This window comes from Chlorocebus sabaeus, chromosome 9 (genome assembly GCF_047675955.1).
Source record: "Chlorocebus sabaeus isolate Y175 chromosome 9, mChlSab1.0.hap1, whole genome shotgun sequence".
In the NCBI taxonomy this organism is placed as follows: domain Eukaryota; kingdom Metazoa; phylum Chordata; class Mammalia; order Primates; family Cercopithecidae; genus Chlorocebus; species Chlorocebus sabaeus.
Genome location: NC_132912.1, coordinates 106,938,393 through 106,959,227, shown reverse-complemented (window position 1 = coordinate 106,959,227; position 20,835 = coordinate 106,938,393). Strand labels below are relative to the sequence as shown.

At 37.3% G+C, this 20,835-nt stretch overlaps 1 protein-coding gene across 9 annotated transcripts in view; it reads left to right on the top strand.

Moving 5' to 3' along the window:
- Positions 1 to 20,835, top strand: part of CFAP43 (cilia and flagella associated protein 43) — a 174,181-nt gene extending 153,346 nt beyond the window's left edge. For 5 of the 9 annotated variants that reach the window (XM_073019316.1, XM_038009539.2, XM_038009537.2 and 2 more), the window contains 10 exons: positions 2,532 to 2,639; positions 4,187 to 4,273; positions 4,958 to 5,046; positions 6,886 to 7,099; positions 8,132 to 8,244; positions 9,526 to 9,685; positions 17,006 to 17,170; positions 18,594 to 18,674; positions 19,300 to 19,453; positions 20,469 to 20,835. In XM_073019316.1, coding sequence (XP_072875417.1) covers positions 2,532 to 2,639; positions 4,187 to 4,273; positions 4,958 to 5,046; positions 6,886 to 7,099; positions 8,132 to 8,244; positions 9,526 to 9,685; positions 17,006 to 17,170; positions 18,594 to 18,674; positions 19,300 to 19,453; positions 20,469 to 20,635 — 1,338 coding nt within the window. In that variant the 3' untranslated portion in view covers positions 20,636 to 20,835. The other 4 variants (XR_012094047.1, XM_038009540.2, XM_038009538.2 and 1 more) reach the window with 4 other exon arrangements.

Below are 20,835 nucleotides of genomic sequence, written 5' to 3'. Positions count from 1 at the left end.
TTACATTTAAATTCCCTCAGCGAGGGGACTTTGTACAGAGGTATAAGCAGAGTTAAGGGAAACAGCAAAGAGTGGCAAACATGTTGTAATTAGAAACAATGGGAGGTCAGTACCATCTCTAGAGCTAAAGAGGCAGGGGAAGAGAGCTGTTCCCAGAACCCAGCAAGACCTGTAGCCTTGGGAAAGGGGCTGCTCTCGGGAGTTGTGGCCACAGATAGAAGAATGTAATCACTGGCCTGGCAGGGAGGGGATGTATGGATATACTGGGAGTGAGGGGGAAGATTGGGAATGAATGCTGCAGCCTAACAGCAGCATTAGTCATAGCCAAAAGGTGGAAACAATCTAAATATCCAACAGCTGAGCACAAATGAGTAAAATATGGTATATCCATACAAGGGAGTATTATCCCACAATAAAAAGGAATGTGCTGATATATGGTACAACATGGACAAACCTTGAAAACATGCTAAGTCAAAGAAGCCAGACAACAAAGGCCACATATTGTATGATTCCATTTATGTGGAATCATATAGTTTCTAGAACAGGCAAATTTATAAAGACAGAAATTAGAAAGTTGTTGCTTTTGTGGGGAGGTGGAGGCCTCTAGGAGGTGACAGAGGGGCAGATGGGAAATGGCTGCTAAAGGATTTTCAGGGAATTATGAAATGTTCTAAAATTGATTATAGTGATTGTTACACAACACTGCAAATATACTAAAATACACTGAATTGTACACTGTAAATGGTGAATTGTATGGTATGTAAATTACATATCAACAAAGTTATTTTTTTTTTAAAGGTATGCTGAGATCCTCTCGCCATGTAAGATAATGAGGAAACTATCAGACTACTCAGTAATATCGAAATAATTCAGGAGCTAACTTAAAACATTTCACTTAAATTAGACAATTTAAGATTCAAAGACGATAATAGTTACAATTAATTAAACCCATCATATTTGTTTAGATTTATGAATTTGTGATATTTTAAAAAGAGAAGTGCCAATCAGTCACTTTCAGAGGATGACAGCAAATTCATTATCTAAAAACTGATAAAGGGAAAGTATCAAGTATTTAGCCTGCCTTTCCCATATGAACTGAAGTGTACCACTGGGAAACCAAATAGTAGATGATGAGAAGCATCTCTTTATAAAAGTATTTCCATTAATAAGTGAAAAGGGAAACTAAATCCAGATTTTCACCATTTTGCATCTCTCAACGGATTAATGGACCCGGGCATTGACTACCTGCAGCTGCTGACATTACAGAAAGACAGACAATCAGATGATACATGTCTCCTGATCAAAGAACACAATACCACCTATAGTCTTGTTAAAAGGATCAAGTTTAAATTTGATCAGGCCTCTGGACCCAGCTGCCATTTTTCAAGAAATAAAAAGAATAAAGCCTTGATAAACTACACCATGAATATACAGGCATTAAAACCAAACTATGCAATGCTACAGAGACTGCTGATAACTACAAATGTGAGGAAAAGAAATGAAAGGGAACATGAAGATTATAAGAGATTTATTTTATTTTTAACCTTTATCTTAAGTGCAGGGGTACATGTGTAGGTTTGTTATATAGGTAAACTCAAGTCACAGGAGTTTATTGTACAAATTATTTCATCAGCCAGGTAGTAAGAGATTTAAAAGACACGAAAAAAAATTATGAATAAGTTATACTGTAGTGGCTAAGTTTCTGTCTTAGTCTGTTTTGTATTGCTATAAATAATACCTGAGGCTGCGTAATTTATAAAGAAAAGAGGTTTATCTGACTCATAATTCTGCTGGCTAGAAGGTTCAAGATTGGGTGTCTGATGTGGGCCTCAGGCAGCTTCCATTTATGGCAGGTGAAGGGGAGCTGGCGTGTGCAGAAATCACATGGTCAGAGAGAAAGCAAGAGAGGGTGCAGAGGGGTGCCAGGCTCTCTTTAACAATCAGCACTCAGGGGAACTAACGGAGTATAAACTCACTCACCCCTGAGGGAGGGAATTGATCTATTCATGAGGGACCCATCCCCATGACCCAAACACCTCCCATTAGGCCCCACCTACAGCACCAGGGATCACGTTTCAACATGCAGTTTGGATGAGGCAAATATCCAAACTACAGCATTATACACCCCTGGGGAATAAAACTACAAAGAAACACAATGTATGATAAAAGTCAAAACAGTGTTTAGTACTGGGGTTGAGATTTTGATGAGGACTCCTGGAAGAAGCAACTGCAGTCGTAAGGTTCTGTTTCTTGCGATAAGTGGTGCTAACAAGGGTGTTTGCCTTATATTATAATAATCCCTTAAATTATATGTTCATGTTATGTATTTTTTGTATATTTGATGACCTTACAATGAAATTATGAAAAAGGCAAAATAACTAAAGTTATTTCAATAACCTGTATTCCCTTTTTCTTTGAAATATTTCTCTTATCTATATGTCATAAACTTGCTTGATTAGTGCCAAGTCTATAGAAAATATTGTCTCAGGTAGAAGTATTTCCACCAACCTTTTTCTTAAATATTTCTACAGGAGGAATTGAAAATAAGTAACCTTGCATTTTCTTTACTGTTGGATGAAGAATTAAGCTCCAGAGAAAAATTCCTGAACAACTACCTTACAAGGAAACAGCTCGAGAAAGTAAGAATATGTCTGAAATCTGAATACAAGCATTTTCTGATAGACATGCCCCTCATTTAGCAAGAGCTCACGTGTCTAGACCCCTCCTTCCTTCCACCATTCCTATGTAACCATGCGCATCCCTTGACTCCCTGTCTGGAACTTTGCTCCAGGGCCAGGTGAAAGTAACCATTCCAATCTGTTGATAAAGTTATTTGATTCTGCATCGGCAATCATGTAGCCAAAAGAACTGTGTAGCTTTCGTATGACATGGTTTATAAAATGAGGCCATATAGCTTCATGGTTGAAAGCACTGGCTGTGGGACCTTGGACAAGGCATATAACCTTTTAAGCTGCTTACAAGCTCTTATTTAGGGAATGTTTTTCTCTCTGGGCCATTTGACACGCTAAGATTTGCTAAGATGTAAGCAATGGGCTCACGTATGGAATGAAAAACTGTTGTATTATGAAAAACTCTAAATATGAGCATGGATAGATATGGCTCAAAAAGACAATGAATACCAAATGTTTATCACATAATAAGTTTCAACAAATGTCAGCTTTTATTAGTAGTATTAGTAAAGAGCATTTATGAATGTGTGACTTATAAATGACATGAACTCAACTTTTTTTCTAAGAGCCTATTAAACAGTATATGCAAAGCACGTTCTAAATACAACTTTACATATAGCGACCCTGCAGCATACTGGATTTCTTTCACAGATGAGGATACCATCTCAGAGAGCGTAGGTAACATGCCTAAGTCAGCCACTGGTGTGTAAGAGCAGTAGCTGGAACTGTGGGAATAAATGAAGTCCATCCAAATACAAATGAGCTGACACTGTTTATTCAGAGCTTGGCACAGCAAGGGACTCGTCCACCGTCAGTTGCTTTTGGCAGACTCAAAGTCAGGAAAGGAGTAGGAAAGCTTTGTAGTGCAAAGAAGGGAGGGCTTCAGGTGCAACATGATTGGAAGTTGTTGGCATGAGGAAGCTAGAGGCAAACCAATTAGAAGTGGGACAACTCATTTGACTGATTTAGGGAACATATTTGTCTTTCTCTGGATGGTCCTAGGTTGGAAATGGGGACAAAATTATAGAAGCTGGTGGTTATGATCAAGCCCTGAAAGTCTGAGGCCAATCCTTATGAAGGCTGTGGTTATTTCGTTTCCCAGCTGATGATTGTAGAGGTTGTACGTCAGAGTTCTGTTGTTGCATATGGCCTGGCCCTTGTTTGCATGTATATCCAGTCTCTCAGAACCCACGTCCATGTGATTTCGAAGCCTATGCACCTTCATCCTCCACGCTGACCTACCAAGACTGCAGTGTGCTCCACAGACACTCACACACTCATACACAGAGTTGGCTGTACTTAGAAACAGGTGATTGGGTGTTCTTTCAAAGTCCCCAATTGGTTTATTTTCTTCTATAAATCTTATCTATAATGAATACTTCACAGGCATATTTCTCTTGTACTGGGAAATTCCTTGCTCTTTTTAGTATCCCCAAGATTTTTGTTTATGCTGCAAAGTCTCCAGTTACAATCTACTATTCCTGATGCTGTTATAGAGCCAGACTTCAGAAGCTGTTCAGAAATCAAGAGAAGACCTGGATGTGTACAAGGAGCACTATGACAACTTACTGGCAGAAGATAAAGTGAGAGTCATTGTCTTACCCACTCGACAGTGCAATAGAGTTGTTGCTGCCTGGATTGGAGGAAGGTTAAAGGGGATATAATATAATTTTCTCACAGATTTTTCTCCCACTTAATTCTCAGCTATGGGTGAACTTCATTCTATGGCATTGTATATTTTTGAAAACCCATGTGTAAAATGAATTTTTATAAGCTTCTCTGGTTTAAGCTTTCTCTTATACAAAATACAGGGCAATCTTCTAGCCTTTAAGGCTTTTCAAACTTTAGGTTGCAGACCCCATTACTTAGCCATGAAATCAATTTAGTAGGTTATGACCAGCAGTTTTATAATGGAAAAGAATAGGATAGACTAGCATAAAGAAGACAGATGGAACAGAATGGAATAGAAAAGAAAAAAAATACAGTAACATGCATGTTTTTTGGGTAAATATCTTTTGGGACACTTCTTTGGGAAACTTCTGGATGATTTCTAAGACCTGTTATATGAAATGATATTTTTAATACACTTAGATGCTTCTTATCAAATCTTCGCACAGAGAATGGTTAATGTTTAACAACTTTATAAATCAAGGTTTCATGGATTTTTAAAACCAAAGTGCTACCACCTGTATTTTGAAGAGTATTGTCAGCAAATAAAAAGTTTCCAGACCAAGTTGCAATCCTCAGAATGACATGTTTGTCCTTAGGTTATGGATCGCAGCTTTAAAAAGGAATTTTCTGAAATTCCCGGTCATCAAGTGGATATACTGTACAAACTTTTTAAACGCCGACCAAGGTTTGTTTCTCCTTCACTATTGTGTTTCTGAGAAAAAAAGTTTGCAAATAAAGAGGAGTGTTACTAGATTTCAGCTTTTTTCTCCCAATTAAATGGAATTATTCAGTATAATATCTTTTAGGTGGAGATGTTTAAGGGTTTTGATCATAATTCAGTATTTTTTGAAATTAAGTCTATATCTTAAGGTAGAGAATAATGATTTATTTTCATTATTTAAAAACAGTTAAGGATCTGTGTAAGCATAGTGCTATTGTAGGTTCTGCTTTATACATTAAGGAAGTTCCTCTTACATCATAGTTGGCACACAGATTTAAAAACAGTTTTTTTCTAAAGTGCATTCAAACAAACCCAAGTTCCCTGATGTATAAATCGGAACTACTTGTAATAGGCTTCTAGGACTAAGTAAGTTTGGGGAAGATACTGGGTTAAGAAAAGGAAGTTAAGCAGCTTTTCTTTTACTGCAGAATTTATTGTTGGCCTTTGGATCTCCAAGTATAAGGAACAGAGTAAGCAGTGTTTTCCAAACTTATTTGACCACAAATTGCTTTTTCTCAGAGTATCTCATGTGCTTGTGCTCAAAGTTTGAAACATGCCAGTATAAATGGTTGAAAATAGCCATTTGAAAAGAGTTCTAAGAAAGTGTCACTGACTTCCACCATTATAAATGCAGATTTTCATAGTTTTCAATCAAATGTAATCTAGAAATCATGGAGTTTGTCACAAAGATGTAGTCGGCTAATTTGTGTTTGAGATACGGACTCAGACAGGTTACAGGCAACCTAGGGAATTTAACCTAGAACATGCCTATTGTTTTGGTTTTCTTTTTTTTTTTCGAGATGGAGTCTCTGTCTGTCGCCCAGGCTGGAGTGCAGTGGCACGATCTCCGCTCACTGCAACCTCCGCCTTCTGGGTTCAAGCGTTTCTCCTGCCTCAGCCTGCTGAGTAGCTGGGATTACAGGCGCGCGCCACCACGCCCAGCTAGTTTTTGTGTTTTTAGTAGAGACGGGGTTTCACCATGTTGACCAGGATGATCTCCATCTCCTGACCTCGTGATCCACCCGTCTCGGCCTCCCAAAGTGTTGGGATTATAGGTGTGAGCCACCTCGCCCGGCGGTTTTCCTATTTTTAAAAGAGTGAGCGATAATTAGCCCAATTATATACCTTCTCCTTGTGGAAAAAGAAGTGAGACCTCCTGCAGCAGTGGGAAAGCACAAGCTTTCATGTCATACAGAATCAACTTTAAATCCTAACTCCATCACCTGTCAGACCGATAGCCTTGGGCCATGAGCTTCTCTCCAAGGCTGACTTTCCTCATCTAGAGAATGGGGATGATAATATAGTTTGAACCTCAGTGTATTGTAAAGCATCTTGATAGTGAGTGCCTTGCCCAAATCTTTGTACCCTTCTTCCCTTTCCAGCTGAAACACAGGGAAATGAAACTAATCTATTAATGTAGATAGAAACAGAGTTAGCCAGGTGGTGGCTCACCACTGTATTCCCAACACTTTGGGAGGCTGAGGTGAAATGATGGGTTGATTTATTTGCCTGCTTACAGTATACAGAAAGGAAATATCTCCTAGCACAGGTACGGCTGTCTGTCAGTGCTGACAGTAGTTGGAGATATCTGTAGTCTAGCCAAGGTCACGTCTGAGAACCTGGAGAGTATGGAAGCAGGGCAAAGTGGATCCCTTTATCTGTGGAATAACCCACCTACCAGCCCTCACATGCCAAAGGGAAGAGTCATACAATGTGTTATGCCTGTGCTAAGGGCCTAATTGTTTCACATTGATGTTTTTGTGAGAATGTGAAATGTTGATGGGCTTTTCTTGGTAATACCAGGATTGCCAAACAGAAAACGCACTCAGAAACAACCAGTGCTGTCCCTTTCGGAGAACTACCAGGATCTGGCAAGTTGAGTAAGGATGCCTCTGCCCAGTTAATGAAAGCCATGGATGAGTTGGACAATATTAGTAACATGCCAGAAGGCTTGAACCCTTTGGTCTGGAATCACTTCTGCATGACAAGACGAGCAAAAGTGGAAAACGAACAGAAAGTATATACTATTTTAATTTAATTTTTAGTGTACTAATATCAAATACATAGTTTACATTGGTCAGTGTAACCAAAAAAGCTAATTATTGAGGTTTCTCTGCTAGGGTAGTATTTGGTCATAGTAATAAGATAATGAAATACTCTATTAACCCTGGTGCTATTGAAGGCTAAGTGTAGGCCTGTTGCTTTTAGATTGGTGCCATTCAAAATAGTTTCCATTAACCACAAGGTTACTATGCACTTGAAATAAATATTGCCAGTCCTAATTGAGATGTGCTGTAAGATGTGCTGTAACATACACAGATTTAGAAGGCTTAATATGAACAAAAAGAAATATGTCTCATTAATATTTTTATATTGATTGTAGGTTGAAGTGATAATATTCTGGACACAATGAATTAAAATATATTAGTAAAATTAAGTTCATCTCTTTGATCTCACTTTTTATAATGTGGCTACTACAGAATTTAAAATTGCATATGTGACTCACATTTATGGCTCACATTATATTTTTCTTGGACAGCACTGTTGTAGGTTATCTCATTTTGCATAGATTAGAATTATATTTGGCTCAGCAGAGCCAACTTTATAGTTTTGCTAGAATGTAGCAATGAGTAAAAATTTAAGAGTATGTTTATTTGGGAAGAGAATCCTTCCTTTTGTTGCTTCTTGACCACTCCCCCAAATTCCCTAAATTTAGTGCCCACATGCATCAGGCTGGCATATTTTTGTTAAAGTACCTATGTTTCTATAGTTTCATTTAAAGTGATGAGAACAAATTTTAAAAATAAGATATAAAAGAATTTATAGTTGCTTGCATACTTGATTTTCACAAAGAAGCAAATTTGATACTTTTCAAATTGTTCAAATTGTTACATGCCATGTAAGTTTTAGACGTTTAAATTTAAATGTTTATTACTTTCTTTGAAAGACAGACCTGTTAAGGTTTTTAAGTTTAAAAAGTTAAAAGATGTATGTTGTCTAAAATTGAAGCTCCATATGTTCTGACATGTTTCTGGCTCGGTTTCTTTAGGTAAAGCAGAAAGCAGCTGACTTATTGGAAATGGCAACTTTCCTCCGGAAAAGAGTTGAGGAGGAAGAGAAGGTGCAACAGGAGATTGAGAGAGTGTTCCATGAACTCATCCTGTAATTTGAAGTTTTCTTTCATGTTCACCTATTCAAAGTCTAATTAGGGCTAAGTCAGGTTGTGTTATCACCGGGGAGAAGGCCTACTGACTGCTTTACAGCTATCTCCCTTCCAGCACTGTGCTTTAAAATTTGCATTTTAAAAAGCGTGCTTTGTTACATAAGACCTTGATTCAGGATGGAACTTTCCCACGTTTTGTTGCTCTTCTTACAAATAAGCAAGTTTCAGAAAAATCTTAGTATTGTTTTAAGTCAGCCCCTTCCACATAAAAAACACAAAGAACCTGTTTCTTCCAGTCAGTACTTTGGGGCTCGAGGCATATAAGCTAACCGTGTGGAAAATTAATCAGACATCTAAGAACTTTCCATGTAGACACACAGCCAACTGATATATTTTTCTCTAGGGGAACTTGTTGTTGACTAAGTGATTAAGATATTTAAGTCCTTGCTTCATTTTTTGGCTATATTTATAGCCTCATCGATAAATACTTCTCTGATGTTCCCAAATTCATTGTTACACATCATTTTTAGATCTAGGCTATAGTGAGGAATATGAATTGCCCAGAAATAGATTTGTTAAGTAACTTACATATTAAATATTCTTAATATAGTATCAGAAATCAATAAATAAGTTCAGAATTTTAATAGAGTTATTTATTTATTTATTTATTTATTTATTTATTTATTTATTTTGAAATGGAGCCTCACTCTGTCACACAAGCTGGAGTGTAGTGGCATGATCTTGGCTCACTGCAAGCTCCACCTCCCAGGTTCAAGAGATTCTCATGCCTCAGCCTCCCAAGTAGCTGGGATTACAGGCGCCTGTCACCACTAATTTTTGTATTTTTAGTAGAGATAGGGTTTCGCCATTTTGGCCAGGCTAGTCTCGAACTCCTGACCTCAGATGATCTACCCACCTTGGCATCCCAAAATGCTGGGACTGCAGGCATGAGCCACTGCACTCGGCCAGATTTGTTATTTAAAAGTGTCTCTATTTTCTTCATTTTTACTTTACTTTTATTACAGTCAAAATTATACAATCTTTTCTTAATCCTAAAGTAAAAATCTATAAATGTATTTCTGTCCATACCATTCTTTGAGCAACCCAGGTGTAATTCTGCATCAATAGGAAGAGGTTTCAGAAAGACCTCTAGGAAAGCTCATCATCAGGAAAATATTCTCCACACTAATCTCCAGCATGTTTGATTTTTATATTCTCAGATAATAGGTGAAATGTGAAATATATTACAACTACTTGCTTTGAAGTGCTTTTCAATTTAGATTACAGGAAGAGAAAGTGAGATTCCAGTTGAATTTGACAATCCAAATTCTTCTTAAACAAGGACAAGTAGAACTAGAAAATTTCCAGCTAGTGCTGGAGTATTCTGATGCAATTCTCATCAACAGGAACATAATTGAAGACTTGAATTCTGTGATTCGGGTAATTATACTTTTTATTTTTATTTTTATTCAAGGTCTTGCTTTGTTACTCAGGCTAGAGTCTTGTGGCACAATCACGGCTCACTGCAGCCTTAAGGTTGGGCTCAAGACATCCTCCCACCTTCACCTCCAGAGTGGCTGGGAGTACAGGTTCACACCACTACCCCTGGCTAATTGTTTTAAAATTAATTTTTTGTAAAAACAGAGTCTTAATATGTTGCCCAGGCTGTTCTCAAACTCCTGAGCTCAAGTGATCCTCCTGCTCTGGCCTCCCAAAGTGCTGGAATTACAGGTGTGAGCCACTGCACCTGGCCAATTATACTTTTTTAAAGACAAAACATATTGCCTGCTATATTGAATATTTTACATTATTCTCCCATTTTCATAAGTAATTTTAATTCAGTTAAGTCAGTGGTTTCCTAACTGTGGTTGCACATTAGAATCATTTAAAGAACTTTATAAATGTGCCTGGACCCCATCCCCAGGATGAGTATTTTTTAAAAGCTCCCTCCATAATTTTAAGGTTCAAGAAGGATCACAGAGCTAAATGTCCATTCTAGTATGCCATCATTTTGTTAGGCCCAGCCTACTCAGGCAAAGATAATCTTAGATAAGCTTGGTTAGTTGATTTCAGACCTTACTTCTTTTCTAATATTAACATTTAATGTTATTTCCCTATAAGCTTTAGGTATAATTGAGTCCTAAAAAAATATCCCCTATAAGCTTTATTTTATCTGTATTCTACAAATTTTAATATTTTGTGTTTTAATTTTCTTTTCGTTTAAATATTTTCTAATTTCTGTTGTGACTTCCTGTTTGATTCACGGGTTATTTAAAAGTGTGTTATTTAATTTCTAAATATTTGGGGATTTTGTGCTATTTGGGAATTAGATGATAACACTACTGTACATTTTATTTTTACAAATGCTATAAACACAAAACATATTGTTATTATTTTTGCTTTAGACAATTATCTTTTAGAATAATAAAAATGTGAAAAGAGGTATTTTATATTTACCTTAATTTTCACTATTTCAAAAGATCTTTATTTCATTGTTTAGATCCAAATTTCCATCTTGTATCATTTACCTTCTGCTTAAAGAACTTCCTTAAATTTAATTGAAGTACAAGCCTGCTAGTAATGAATTATCTTGGTTTTTCTTTATCTGAAGAAGTCTTTAATCACCTTCATTGTTGAAAGATATTTTGCTAGATTCACTGGATTGCCAGGTTCGTTCATTTGTTCTCTCTCTTTTCATTTTAAAGATGTTCATTTTCTTCTGAACATCTATATAGTTTCTGATAAGGTTTCTGCTATATTTTTTATCTTTGTTCTTCTGAATTTAATGTGTCTGGCATTGAGATTTTTTATCTTTGGTTTCAACAGTTTGAACGCGATGTGTCTAGGTGGGGGGCGGGCGGTGTGCGTGAGATTCTTGAGGTTCTCTGAGCTTCCTCAATCTGTGATTTGATATTTGTCATTATCTTTGGAAAATTCTCATTGATTATCTCTGAATATTTCTTCTGCCCTGTTTGCTCTCTCTTTTTCTACTGGGATTCCAATTACATACGTGTCAGATTGTCTGATATTATTCCACATCTCTTAGATATTCCATACTCATTTTTTTCACTCTTTGTTCTCTTTATGTTTCAGTTTGGGTAATTTCTGTTGCCCTATATTCAAGTTCATTCATTCTTTCTTATGCTGTGTCTAGTCTAATAATGAGCCCATCAAAGGCAAAATATCTGTTACCATATTATTGTAGATAGATAGACTTATATTTAGTATTTGTTTAACTCTTACAGATTCCATCCCTCTGCTGAAATTCCCCATTTGTTCATGCATGTTGTCTATCCTTTCCAAAAATTTTGTTTTAGAAAAGTTGTAAAGATAGTACACAGAATTCTCATATACTCCTTATCCAGTTTCTTATATTTTTATTGTTTTCCATCAGTATGGTACATTTGTCACAACTATTGAAGTAATATTGATACATTATTACTAACTAAAGCACAAACTTTATTCACTCTTCCTTAGTTTTTACTTAAGGTCATTTTTCTGTTCCAGGATCTCATCAGGATACATTTTATTTGGTTGTCATGTCTTTCCTTTTTTTTTTCTTTTCTTTTTAGACTGAGTTTTGCTTTTGTTGCCCAGACGGGTGCAATGACACAATCTCAGCTCACCGCAACCTCCGCCTCCCAGGTTCAAGTGATTCTCCTGCCTCAGCCTCCTGAGTAGCTGGGATTACAGGCATGCGCCACCACGCCCGGCTAATTTTGTATTTTTAGTAGAGGCAGGGTTTCTCCATGTTGGTCAGGCTGGTCTTGAACTCCCAACCTCAGGTGACCCACCTGCCTCGGCCTCCCAAAGTGTTGGGATTACAGGCGTGAGCCACCACGCCCAGCCAATTATCATTTCTTTCTAGACAGTGACAGTTTCTCTGTTTTGTCTTGCTTTTGATGACCTTGACAGTTTATTGTAGAGTAATAGTTATTTTGTAGAATGTGCCTCAACTGTGGTTTCTCTGATGTATTTATCACTATTCACCTGGAGTATGGAGAAAGAGACCACAGAGGTAAAATACCCTCTCAGCACATGATTTCAAGGATACATGCTATCAACATGTCATCACTGTTTATTGAATCTTGACCACCTGAATTGAGGTAGTGTTTGTCAGGCTTCATTACTATAAAGTTACCTTTTCTCCCCTGTTCCATGCTGTACTCTTTATAAGGAAATTAGTCATAATTATTTTACACTTCCCATCTGATAGTTCTAACACCTGTCATCTCTGATCTAGGTGTGTTGATTGCTTTGTAACTTAGTTTTTTAGAGCTATTTTTATTGTGGTATAATACACATCACATAAAATGTACTATTGTAACCATTTAAACAGTGCAAGTCAGTGGCAATTAGTACATCACAAAGCTGTGCAGCTAGTACTTCTATCTAGTTCCAGAACATTTTTGTTTTGTTTTGTTTTTTGTTTTTTGAGACAGGGTCTGGCTCTGTCATCTGGGTTGGAGTGCCAGAGCATGATCTCAGCTCACTGCAACCTCCGCCTCCCAGACTGAAGCCATTCTCCCACCTCAGTAGCTGGAATTACAGGCATGTGCCACCACACCTGGCTAATTTTTATATTTTTTTGGTAGAGATGGGGTTTCACCATATTGCCCAGGCTGGTCTCAAACTCCTGGGCTCAAGCAATCCTCCCGCCTTAGCCTCCCAAAGTGCTGGAATTACAGGAGTGAGGCACCCCACCCGGCCTCAGAACATTTTTTATCATCCTAAAAGGAAACCCCACACCCATGAAGCAGTTATTCCCCATTCACCTCTTCCCTCAGCCCCTGGACACCACTAATCTGCATTGTCTCTATGGATTTGCCTATTCTTAGTATTTTGTATGAATGGAATCATACAATATGTGGCCTTTGTTTTCTGGTTTCTTTCACTTAGCATGTTTTTAAGATTTAACCATGTTGTAGCATGTATCAGTCTTCATTCTTCTTTTATGACCAAATCATATTTCATTTTATGGATATACATTTTGTTTATCCATTCATCACCTGGTGAATATTTGGGCTGTTTCCACCTTTTGGCTATTGTGGTGCTTATAACTCTTCATGCACAAGTTTTTGAAAACCTGTTTTCAGTTCTCTGGGGATATATACCTAGAAGTGGAATTGCTGGATCGTATGGTCATTGCATGTTTAACTGATTGAGGCACTGCAAACTGTTTTCCACAGTAGCTGCACCATTTCATATTTCCACCAGCAAAGCATGTGGGTTTCACTTTCTCTGCATCCTTATCAAAACTTGTTATTTTCTCTCTTTTTTGTTCTTTGCTTGCTTGCTTTTTAATTACAGCCATCTTAGTGGGTTTATTCTTGATGTAAATTTCTCTAATGACTAGTGACATTGAGCATCTTTTCATATGCTTGTTGACCACTTGTATATCTTTGGACAAATGTCTACTGAAGTCTTTTGCCCATTTTTAAATTGGGTTTTGTTGTTGAGTTATAAGAGTTTTTTATATGTTCTGGATATTAAACCCTTATATAATTTGCAAATATTTTATCCCCTTCTATGGATTGTCTCATGTTTTTGGTGTTAAATCTAAGAATCAGGCCATGTGCAGTAGCTCATGCCTGTAATCCCAGCACTTTGGGAGGCTGAGGCAGGTGGATCACCTGAGGTCAGGAGTTCAAGACCAGCCTGGCCAAGATGTGAAACCCCATCTCTACTAAAAATACAAAAATTAGCCGGGCACGGTGGCAGACACCTGTAATCCCAGCTACTCAGGAGACTGAGGCAGGAGAATCGCTTGAACCCGGGAGGCAGAGGTTGCAGTGAGGTGAGATGGCACCACTGCACTCCAGCCTGGGTGACAGAGTAAGACTCTGTCTCAAAAAATAAAATAAATAAATCTAAGAATCAAATCTGAAGTCATGAAGATTTATCCCCGCTTTCTTTCTTTTCTTTTTCCTTCCTTCTTTTCTTTTCTTTTCTTTCTTTTCTTTCTTGAGATGGAGTCTTGCTCTGTCTCCCAGGCTGGAGTGCAGTGTCATAATCTTGGCTCACTGCAACCTCCACATCCCGGGTTCAAGCAATTCTCCTGTCTCAGCCTCCCGAGTAGCCAGGATTTACAGGCACCCACCACCACTCCCAGATAATTTTTGTATTTTTAGTAGAGACAGGGTTTCACTTTGTTGGCCAGGCTGGTCTCAAACTCCTGACCTCAGGTGATCTGCCTGCCTCAGCCTCCCAGAGCGCTGGGATTACAGGCATCAGCCACTGAGCCTGGCTTCAGTCCCTGTTTTCTTCTGTGAAGTAGGGAAATGTTAGCCATCCAACTTTTTGTGTTCAATATTGTTTTGGCTATTCATGATCCTTTGCAGCTTCATATGAATTTGAGGATCAGATTTTTCCATTTGAAAAAAAAAAAAAAAGCCATTGAAATTTTGGCAGTGATTACATCAAATCTATAGATTCCTTTGAGGAGTACTGTCTTAAGTCTTTTGATCCAAGAACATGGGATGACTTTCCATTTTTTAATCTTTATATTCTTACAGCAATATTTTGTAGGTTTCTTTGTACACATACTTTTTAGATTAACTTTATTTCTAGGTTTTTTCTTTTTTATATTATTGTAAATGGAATTGATTTATTAATTCTTTTCCACATTTTTCAGTGGTGATGTATAAAAATACAATTGATTTTTGCATGTTGATCTTATACTCTGCAACTTTGCCGAATTTATTTATTATCTCTAGTAGGGTTTTTGGATTCTATATGACTTTCTCTCTATATTTAGATTCATTAATCTGTGAATGGAAATTGTTTTACATCTTTTCAGTTTGGGTGCCTTTTAGTTCTTCTTCTTGCCTAATTGCCATGACTAGAATTTTTATTACAGTGTTGAATCAAAGTGACAAAAAGTGGGACATCCTTGTCTTGTTCCTGATCTTAGTTGGGAAGCTTTCAGTCTTTTATCATTGAGTATGAAGTTATGATGGGTTTTCTGTAAATTCCCATTACCATGTTGAGGAAGTTCCCTTTTATTCCAAGTCTGTTGCATATATTTTGTTTTTATCATTAAATGGTGCTGGATTTTGTCAAATTTTTTTCTACATCAATTGACATGATCATGTGGGTTTTTAAATTTGTTCTATTAATGAGGTATATTATATTGTTTGATTATGCAGACTACTCTTGCAATCCTAGGATAAATGACACTTGATCATAGTTATAATCCTTTCAATGTGCTGCTGGAATCAGTTTGCTAGTATTTTATTGAATGTTTTTGTTTTTGTGTATGTGTTCATAAGGGATATTGGTCTATAATTTTCTTGTGATGTCTTTCTCCAGCTTTGGTATCAAGGTACTACTGGCCTCATATTATGTATTAGAAAGTGTTCTCTCCTCTCCTATTTTTTGGAAGTGTTTGAGTAGTATTGGTGTAATTTTTCTTTAAATGTTTGATAGAATTCATCAGTCTTCTGGTCCTGGGCTTTTCTTTTTGGGGAGGTTTTTGATAACTGATTCAATTATTTACTTGTTTTAGGTCTATTAAAATTTTCTGTTACTTATTGAATCAGTTTTTATAGTTTGTGTGTTTCTAGGAATTTTCCATTTCATCTGTTATCTAATTTGTTGGTGTAGAATTTTCATAGTATTCTCTTATAATCCTTTTAATTTCCGTAATATTGGTAGTAATATTCTTGATTTCATTTCTTATTTTAGCAATTTGAGCCTTTTTTTTTTTTTTCTCTTAGTCAGTCTAGCTAAAGGTTTGTCAATTTTGCTGATTTCTTAAAAGAACCAACTTTTGGTTTCATGATTGACTATGTTTTTCTATTTTCTTTCTTCCTTTTTTTCAGACAGGAAGTGCCACTGCACTTCCTCTGTCACCCAGGCTGGGGTGCAGTGGCATGAACACGGCTCACTGCAGCCTTGACCTTCTGGGCTCAAGTGATCCTCCTGTCTCAGCCTCCTGAGTAGCTGGGACCACTGGTGTGCACCACTATTCCAGGCTAATTTTTTGATTTTCCATGGAGTTGAGGTCTCGCTCTGTTGCCTGGGCTGGTCTCAAACTCATGAGCTCAAGCATTCCTCCTGCCTCAACCTCCCAAGGTAGTGGGATTACAGGCATAAGACACCACACCCAGCATCAGGTGGGAGGACAATGAGTAGGAATACAAATGCATACAGGTTGGTAGATTGGGTGACAGCAAAAAAAAGTTCCTGCCTAATTGTTGACATATAAAGTAAATTGGCTCTGCTATTTAAATGTATCTTATAATCCCTTCTGTTTAATGAGTATCATGCTTTATAGTGATCAGATTTTGCCCAAGAAGCCATTTTTTAATGTCTGTTTGTGTGTGTGTGTGTGTGTGTGTGTGTGTGACGGAGTCTCGCTCTGTCACCCAGGCTGGAGTGCAGTCTCCACTCACTGCAAGCTCCGCCTCCTGGGTTCACGCAATTCTCCTGCCTCAGCCTCCCGAGTAGCTGGGACTACAGGCGCCCGCCACCAGGCCCAGCTAATTTTTTTTTGCGGTTTTAGTAGAGACGGGGTTTCACAGTGTTCGCCAGGATGGTCTCAATCTCCTGACCTCGTAATCCGCCCGCCTCGGCCTCCCAAAGTGCTGGGATTACAGGTGTGAGCCACCACGCCTGGCCTTAATGTCTGTTTCTTAAAAAGAAGATGGAATTATCTCTGCGATCCAAGTGTTTTCTAAAAATAGCATTCAGCCTCAAATATTCTATGTTCTATATACAGAATCATATTATATGGATATCTAATGTGCTTTTTTAAAGACTCAAGGACAAAAGAAAATTGCTAGCATGATGGAAACTAAAGATGTACACAAAAGAATACTTCAGATTGAGTGGGAACATAAGAAAATGGAGATGGAAAGGGAAGATCTAAATCAGAAGGCTTGGGATATTCAGATGCTATTTTTTTCAAGAGATCGCCAAAAGGTAAATTCTCCCTAGCCCCTTACATAGTTTTAATTTTGTTCATTAATGTATTTATTCATTTAACCAGTATTTAATAAGAAGCCTCTGTGATACCAAGCATATTCTAAGCCAGGAATGTTTCAAAATATATCTGTGAGTTATTTTTCTTCCAATAGTTTACATTTGCAGCCTCCAGTTCTTCATGACCCATTTAGTAGGATCATTCTACTCAGAGCTCACTAAGGATTTCCTGTCAAACCCAGTGGTCCTTCAATTCTCTGTAGCATTTAACCATCTTAATTTCCCATTCTTTTGACTTTCATCACCCCAAATTAATTTTTCTTCCAACATGTCATACCACTCTGCCTCTTTTGCTGGCTTCTCTTTTGCCTCTAACACTTCAATGTAGCCATTCTTCAAGATTCTGCCCTTAGCTATGTTTGTGTTTCTTTCCATACCTCTCCCTGGGTGATGTCCTCTGTTTTTCTAACTTCAACGATCACTTCTACAAACTAATGCAAGTTCTGTGGATTCCAAGCCATGTCCCATTTCTATAGTTTTCACCTCCCAGCAGCTCTTCTTAGTTTGCCTTTTTTGTACATCTCAAATCTACTTTTCAAGGTCTAGTTTAAATACCACCTCCTCCTTCACAAAACCTTTCTTGATTTTCCAAGCCTGGAGAAATTCTATCTCATTACAAACCACCTTTGAATTAGCATGACACGCTACATGTCTTCTGGCAACCAATCATATCTATGTGATCATCTTCCCATGAAGACTAGGACATATTATTTATCTTTGTATCTCCCTCAGTGTCTTTAACTAGGACTTTGTTATGTGGGACTCAAGTGGAACACTTAAATGTTTGGTGAGTTGAATAAATGACTGAATGAATGAGAAAATAAAGTAGGCATTTGTAATTTGTGCTTTGATGTAATAATTAGTGTACATGAATATATTGATGGCTAAATACAAGGAAATATTATGGCACAAAAGCCTAATCAATCTTTTTTTTTTTTTTTTTGAGATGGAGTTTTGCTCATTTTGCCCAGGCAGAGTGCAATGATGTGATCTCTGCTCACTGCAACCTCCACCTCCTAGGTTCAAGCAATTCTCCTGCCTCACCCTCCTGAGCAGCTGGGATTACAGGCATGTGCCACCACGCCAGCTAATTTTTTGTATTTTTTAGCAGAGATGAGGTTTTACCGTATTAGTCAGGCTGGTCTCGAACTCCTGACCTCAGGTGATCCACCTGCCTCAGCCTCCCAAAGTGCTGGGATTACAAGCATATGCCATCACACTCAGCCAAGCCAAATCAATCTTAACTTACATAGATATTTGTTATGAAAAACAGTAACTTTCAAAACTAAAACAATCTTTATAAAGTTATCTATTGAAAGAGAGAAAAATATCCTTACCTGTTTTTTTTTTTTCAATCTCAAAGTACCTAAATGAACCAAACTATGAGGCTCTGATTAGTATTCAGATTGGAATAATGGAACAAACCATTGCTGTTTTAGATAAGGTAAGTCTCAAAGACATTGGTTATTATATCCTAACAGTTGTAAATCATTTGAGCAAAGTAATAGTGTTTCAAATCATGAATTTACCTAGACCCTAATAAAATCTTGGTTATTTACTAGTATTCATGAGGTAATTAGAAGTTGCTAAGTAGTGTCTTTGCAACCGTAACCAATGAAATAAAATTAAGCACTTCCTTTAATATTAGAATTAACCCCTGGGGACATATCTAAGTGGATTTTCTATTTCACATTAGGTTAGGATTTATGTAATAGGAGTGTTGGTAGTCTTTCCTTGGCATTGGAAAGGTTTTATTTAATCATAACTGAATAAAAATGGTCAGTTTTTATTATGTAGTATACATTAGAAACAAAGCAATCTCAAGCTTTTAAAATATTCTCTCAGTTTAAGAATATACAAAATTTTTTTTCTAAAATTTTTTATTAACCTACCATTCTACCTTTCAACAAATAACTCGAGTGCCTACTATGCCAGGCACTACAGATATGGTGGTAAGATGTTATCTTAATGATGATAATGTATTTAAAATATAAGAATAATGTCTTTATAGGATAAATCACATTTTTCAAAATTAATTTTGTGGGGTATCATGGGAACAAAAATTTCAGACCCACAAAAAGAATGTGGAAAACTGCAAGAAACTACTCAAAAAACTTGGAAAGTTCAGCAATCAAAAAGATATAGCAAATTACACCCTAAGCTGCAATCTACGAGAAGAGTTGGTAGCTGTCTCAGAGAGAAAAGACATCTGTAATGCAATGGGTAAGCATGTTTTTTTTTCTTTAACCAACTGTAAGTTTCTTTAAAAGTAATCAGTAATCCTAAAATGTATACAATAGTTAAAAAGCTACCAGCATTTCTTTAAAAATAGATCATTTAAAAATAATTTCAACTTTTATTTTAGATTCAGGGAGTACATGTACAAGTTTGTTACTTGGGTATATTGTATGATGCTGAGGTTTGGGGTATGGAATGATTCTGTCACATAGGTATTGAACATAGTACCCAATAATTTTTCAGCCCTTCCTCTCTCCCTGCCTCCTCCCTCTAGTAGTCCCCAGTGTTTTTCTTTTTTCCTTTTTTTTGAGACAGGGTGTCCCTCTGCTGCCCAAGCTGGAGTGCAGTGGCATGATCTCAGCTCAATGCAACCTCCACTTCCTGGGCTCAAGTGATCCTCCCACCTCAGCCCCCTCAAGTGCCTGGGACCACAGGCAGGAACCACCACACCCGGCTAATTTTTGTATTTTTTGTAAAGAGTAGGTTTTGCCATGTTGGCCAGGCTGGCCTTGAACTCCTGAGCTCAAGTGATCCGCCCACCTCAGCTAACCAAAGTGCGGGGATTACAGGCATGAGCCAGCATACCTGGCCTCCAGGTGTTTCCTGTTGCCATCTTTATGTCCATGAGTACCCACTGTTTAGCTCCCATTTATAAGTGAGAACATGTGGTATTTGGTTTTCTGTTCCTGTGTTAATTTGCTTAGGATAATGGCCTCCAGCTACATCCATCTTGCTGCAAAGGATATTATTTCATTCTTTTTTTTATGGCCATGTAGTGTCCCATGGCGTATATGTACCACATTTTCTTTTTCCAGTCCACTGTTGATGGGGCACCTAGGGTGACTCCATGCCTTTGCTATTGTGATAGTGCTGCAATAAACATACAAGTGCATATGCCTTTTTGCTACCAGCCTTTCTTCCACATGTTTGATTCTGAGTGCTGCTTCTGTATTTGAAAGTATTGATAAATAATCTAATTCCTTCTTCATTTTTGGGATAGGGTCTAAACTGACTTGTGAAAAGATTGTCAAAGAACGGTATGAAAACATGATGCAACAGCAGAAGTTAACACATATTTCAAAACAACAAGCTGAACAGATTTCAATACTACAGACTGAAGTTGAAAGATTAAGGATGAAAACGTTTCCTGCTCTTGTTCAAATGTAAAAACGCTGGCAGGAAAACACAAGGCCAAATCAGTCATTTAAAAAATCATTTCATTTGGGTAAAATGATTTCCTTTTCTTTCTTACTGAGAAATTGAATTAGCATGTCCTCTTAGTTGCATGTTTCAGATAAAAAATGGTTTAATTTTAGCCTAAATTGTATACAGATTTTGTCCTGCATGAATAAATGTGTAAAATACCA